This window comes from Pinus tabuliformis, chromosome J (assembly GCF_031772625.1).
Source record: "Pinus tabuliformis cultivar Carrire ecotype Pingquan chromosome J, CPIR1, whole genome shotgun sequence".
In the NCBI taxonomy this organism is placed as follows: Eukaryota; Viridiplantae; Streptophyta; class Pinopsida; order Pinales; family Pinaceae; genus Pinus; species Pinus tabuliformis.
Window position 1 is genome coordinate 281972980 of NC_142295.1, and position 3581 is coordinate 281976560.

Sequence of the window (3581 nt, forward strand, 5' to 3'; positions counted from 1 at the left end):
ATGAGCTTCTACAGGAAGTCTGTAGGGGTTCTACAGGATGTTCAGGATTTCTACAGGATGTTTCGTGATTGGGTTTTTGACTGATAGGTGAGTGGGAGAGAATGCATGAATGGGTAGGGAGGTAGGGTAGGGGCCTGGAATGACCCAATGACTGAGGGATGAGGTGGTGAGAGGGTGTGGAAGTCTAGCTTGCATCAAAGAAGGTTTAGGCAATGGAAAGGCAAGAAGGTAGGGTTACGTGGCAAAAGAGCAGATGGGAGATGAGGAAACAGACTTGGTGATGGAGGAGCTGATATGGACGAGGCTCAGATGAACGAGGAGGTGATGAAGGTACCCTACATAGTGTTTACCTGATCAAACCAACTACGTCTTGCATACAATCAAAATATTAGATGATCTATCTAACAGTTTAATGAGATCAGTGAACAACAACCTTATTCATGACAAGAATCACGTACAGCATGTGAACAAACATTATCAAAGAGATATAAACGCATGACTAACTCCTACCAATCTATCCTAAACATAAAAAGCTACTTTAACCATCAAAAGCAACCTAAGTAACAAAGCACGAATTAAATCTAAAGAGCAGATTTTATTTTAAGAACGCAGCAAACACATAAAGATAAACAAAGGAGGTACTGGGCGCTTGAGATGGGCCCAACCCCAAGAGCTACAGCCTCCTAAGAGAAATTTAGAGCTGGTGCAAAGCTGGATTCATCTTTATTGATCAAGAAATGAAGAGTTACATCAAAACTGTCCACAAGGAGAGCTTGAGAATGAGCTGAAAGCAAAGCTAATCTATTGCATAAAAATCGAACTACAAACTAGCTACAACAAGACTACGAAATGACTATCTACCAGCTACTATCTACTGGCTAACTAGCTAACATCCACTGGCTAACCAAAATGAGGCCCTAAGCCTTCTTATTTATACAAATTGAGGACCCAACAGTCCTCCTAAACTTTAGGGACTCGGCTGCCCAAAACTTGGAGTTAACAGCAGTCCTACTTGACTTGCTTGGCTGCCCTTGTGCTGATTGATTCGGTGGCCCTTGAACTCCAAGCTGATGGTGGAGAATTCGAGGTAAGGGCCCATAAATGAAGGGGACACCTTCCTACAAATCCTCTCCCTTGTCTTCCCACGAATTTGGCTGCCAAGTGCTCATTAAGACCTTCAATTTTGTCTCCAAATTGACCAAAAAGGCTACACAAAGCACCCATTAGACTTGTTGGCATAATGACTAACCAAATTCACTCTATTAACATAAATATAATCAAAAACATGCAATAAACTAATGAGAATGGTCGATTAATTCAAATTAGGAGGTTGAATGAGCCCAAATAATTGTCCATTTTTGGGGCTCATCATCACCCCCCTACTGAAAGTGTTGCTCATCCTCTGAGCAACCAATCTCTCTCCTCATCTTTGATGGCCCTGGTGGCTTCTTTGGCTAACATCTCAGCCGATTCCTCCTTTGGCTTCCCTCTTTTCAAACTTCCTGTAGAAACAGTTCGCTGGCTTCCTGTAGAAACAGTCTGCTAACTTCCTGTAGAACCAATTTTCTCTGAATTTGCTTGCTTGGCTGGGGGTGCCTTCTCCTTAAACTGTGCTGCTGCCTGAAATCTGACGAATCCAACACAAATGGCAAGTCTAATGTATTATAAAAGCACACAAGTACAATGAACTGCCCGAGAATAGATATTGCATGCCAAAGCTGGATGGGAAAAAGTGTTTCCAGGCCTTTAACTGAATCAAATGGCATTCTTAATCTTGGATTTGAACTCTGCTAAGAATTGATAACAGAAGCAGAACAGAACATAAGATAGATCAAGGGCAGAGAAAATATGACTTGCTCACATATCACTGCTATGAATCAACATTTCCCTTCAATCTGAAATTGCTTCAAAACAGGTCAAAAATGAGAATTCCCAAGTTTTGTTTCAAGTTGCTGTATAACCAGGAGTAGAGCAAAACTTCATACCGAATCACACTTTTAAGAATTCTTTCACATGGAATAATCTGGCTATTGCAAAAGACCTTGTGAACCCCTTGGAAAGTATTGAAATAAACAAATCTAACCAGAACAACACCAGAACTTTCCAGTTTGTTTCATGGTAGATTCACTTCATGCAAAATCACTGTTTTTCCATTAGTTAACTTTAATTCAAATTTATGTTCCTAACATGACAATACTTTCCGACTGCGGCAGCTTTCTCTTCTTCATTTGAAGATGTTGAAATAAGTTTTGCTAAACATTTCATATATTTTTCTCCAAGATGTTCTGCTAATTTTCTTTTATCTCCATCTTGAGACAAGATAAACAACAGTTTCACAGCATAAGCTCGCATTTCAGAGTATGTAGCTTCACAAAAAGGGAAGCAATACTTGAATTGCTCCTCCCTCTCTTAAATTTGTCCTTGCCTCAACAGCCGCTGGTACACAACAAATGGCATGGAATTCCCGAACAATGCTTCCATGTATTGAAGGTGGTGTCAAATTTATTAAAGATAATAGCTGGTATATGATCTCATCAGATTCCAATAACGCAACTGTTGTGTCATTTGTTCTTTGGGGCAATGTTGTAGACATAGCAAGGTTTGCATAGGTATTAGCAGTTTTTTCTCTCAAAGCCAATACAGTTGACAGTGCTGTGCATAGAAGGTCTAAGATGGGTCGGACCACCCCATATTTGATCATTTGTAAAGCATTCTCAGGTAAACTTGAAAGATTCTGAAGTGCCCCAATGGCTGCTAATTTTGACTTCAAATTAGCATTTGAAATCATTTCAAGAAGTGGAAATACAACTCCCTCTTTGAGCAATGCAGCGTTGTTTTGATCTGTTAAACCTATCTCTGACAACTTACTTGCCATAACAATTTTCATTGTGTCAGACCCTTCTCTCAGGTTCTGTATCAAAGGCTTGAAATAGTTTGCCTGTGCCATTTGCACTACATTATGCTCACTGTATGGGAGATTCTCCAGAACTTCGTTTGCATCCTTAGCAGCTTTAGGATTGTCACTATTTGACATTGTTACAAGGAGGAGGATACAACCTTGTACCTTGCCAATCTGTTCACACACAGCCATATCCTTTGAAAGCTCTAAAAGCAATTCCACGGCTTTCATACCCTCTGCAATATCACGTGCAAGTGAACGAACAATAAAATCAATAGCATGATCCACCTCAGCTATTTTCACCTTTCTTCAAGCTCCAAACTTGATGAAGAAAAACTCAGGCTTCTCTGCTCTGGAAGACTCTGCTGTATTTTCCTGTAAAACGTCTTCCTGTAGAATGCTAGCCGGATGCCATAGGATGTCTCTGCGCCTCTGCACGATCTTGGTATGCGGAAGAATTTTGAACAGGCCAAAAAAAATCAGCGAAGGATGATAGGTTAAGCTGATTGTGGAAGCAGAGGATGTATACTTCAGTTTAACATGATGCAAGTGCAAGTTGACTAACAGTTTATGAATTTCAGCTGAGCGCTCATTAATTTCTGCGTGATTGTTTTGGAGTGAGGTGGCAAAGACGTGTGCTGGCCCATGCAACTATTGTGCTATCATGAACTGCAGTGGTTAA

At 40.5% G+C, this 3581-nt stretch overlaps 1 protein-coding gene across 1 annotated transcript; it reads right to left on the reverse strand.

Moving 5' to 3' along the window:
• Positions 1 to 2368: 2368 nt before the first annotated feature.
• On the reverse strand, positions 2369 to 3130 carry LOC149226878 (uncharacterized). Its single transcript, XM_089380333.1, has one exon. The coding sequence runs from the start codon at positions 3128 to 3130 to the stop codon at positions 2369 to 2371; it is 762 nt and encodes a 253-aa protein (XP_089236459.1).
• Positions 3131 to 3581: the final 451 nt, after the last annotated feature.

Coding starts and splice junctions, on each gene's coding strand:
- LOC149226878 (XM_089380333.1), bottom strand. CDS start 3,130: ATGAAAGCCGTGGAATTGCTTTTAGAGCTTTCAAAGGATATGGCTGTG.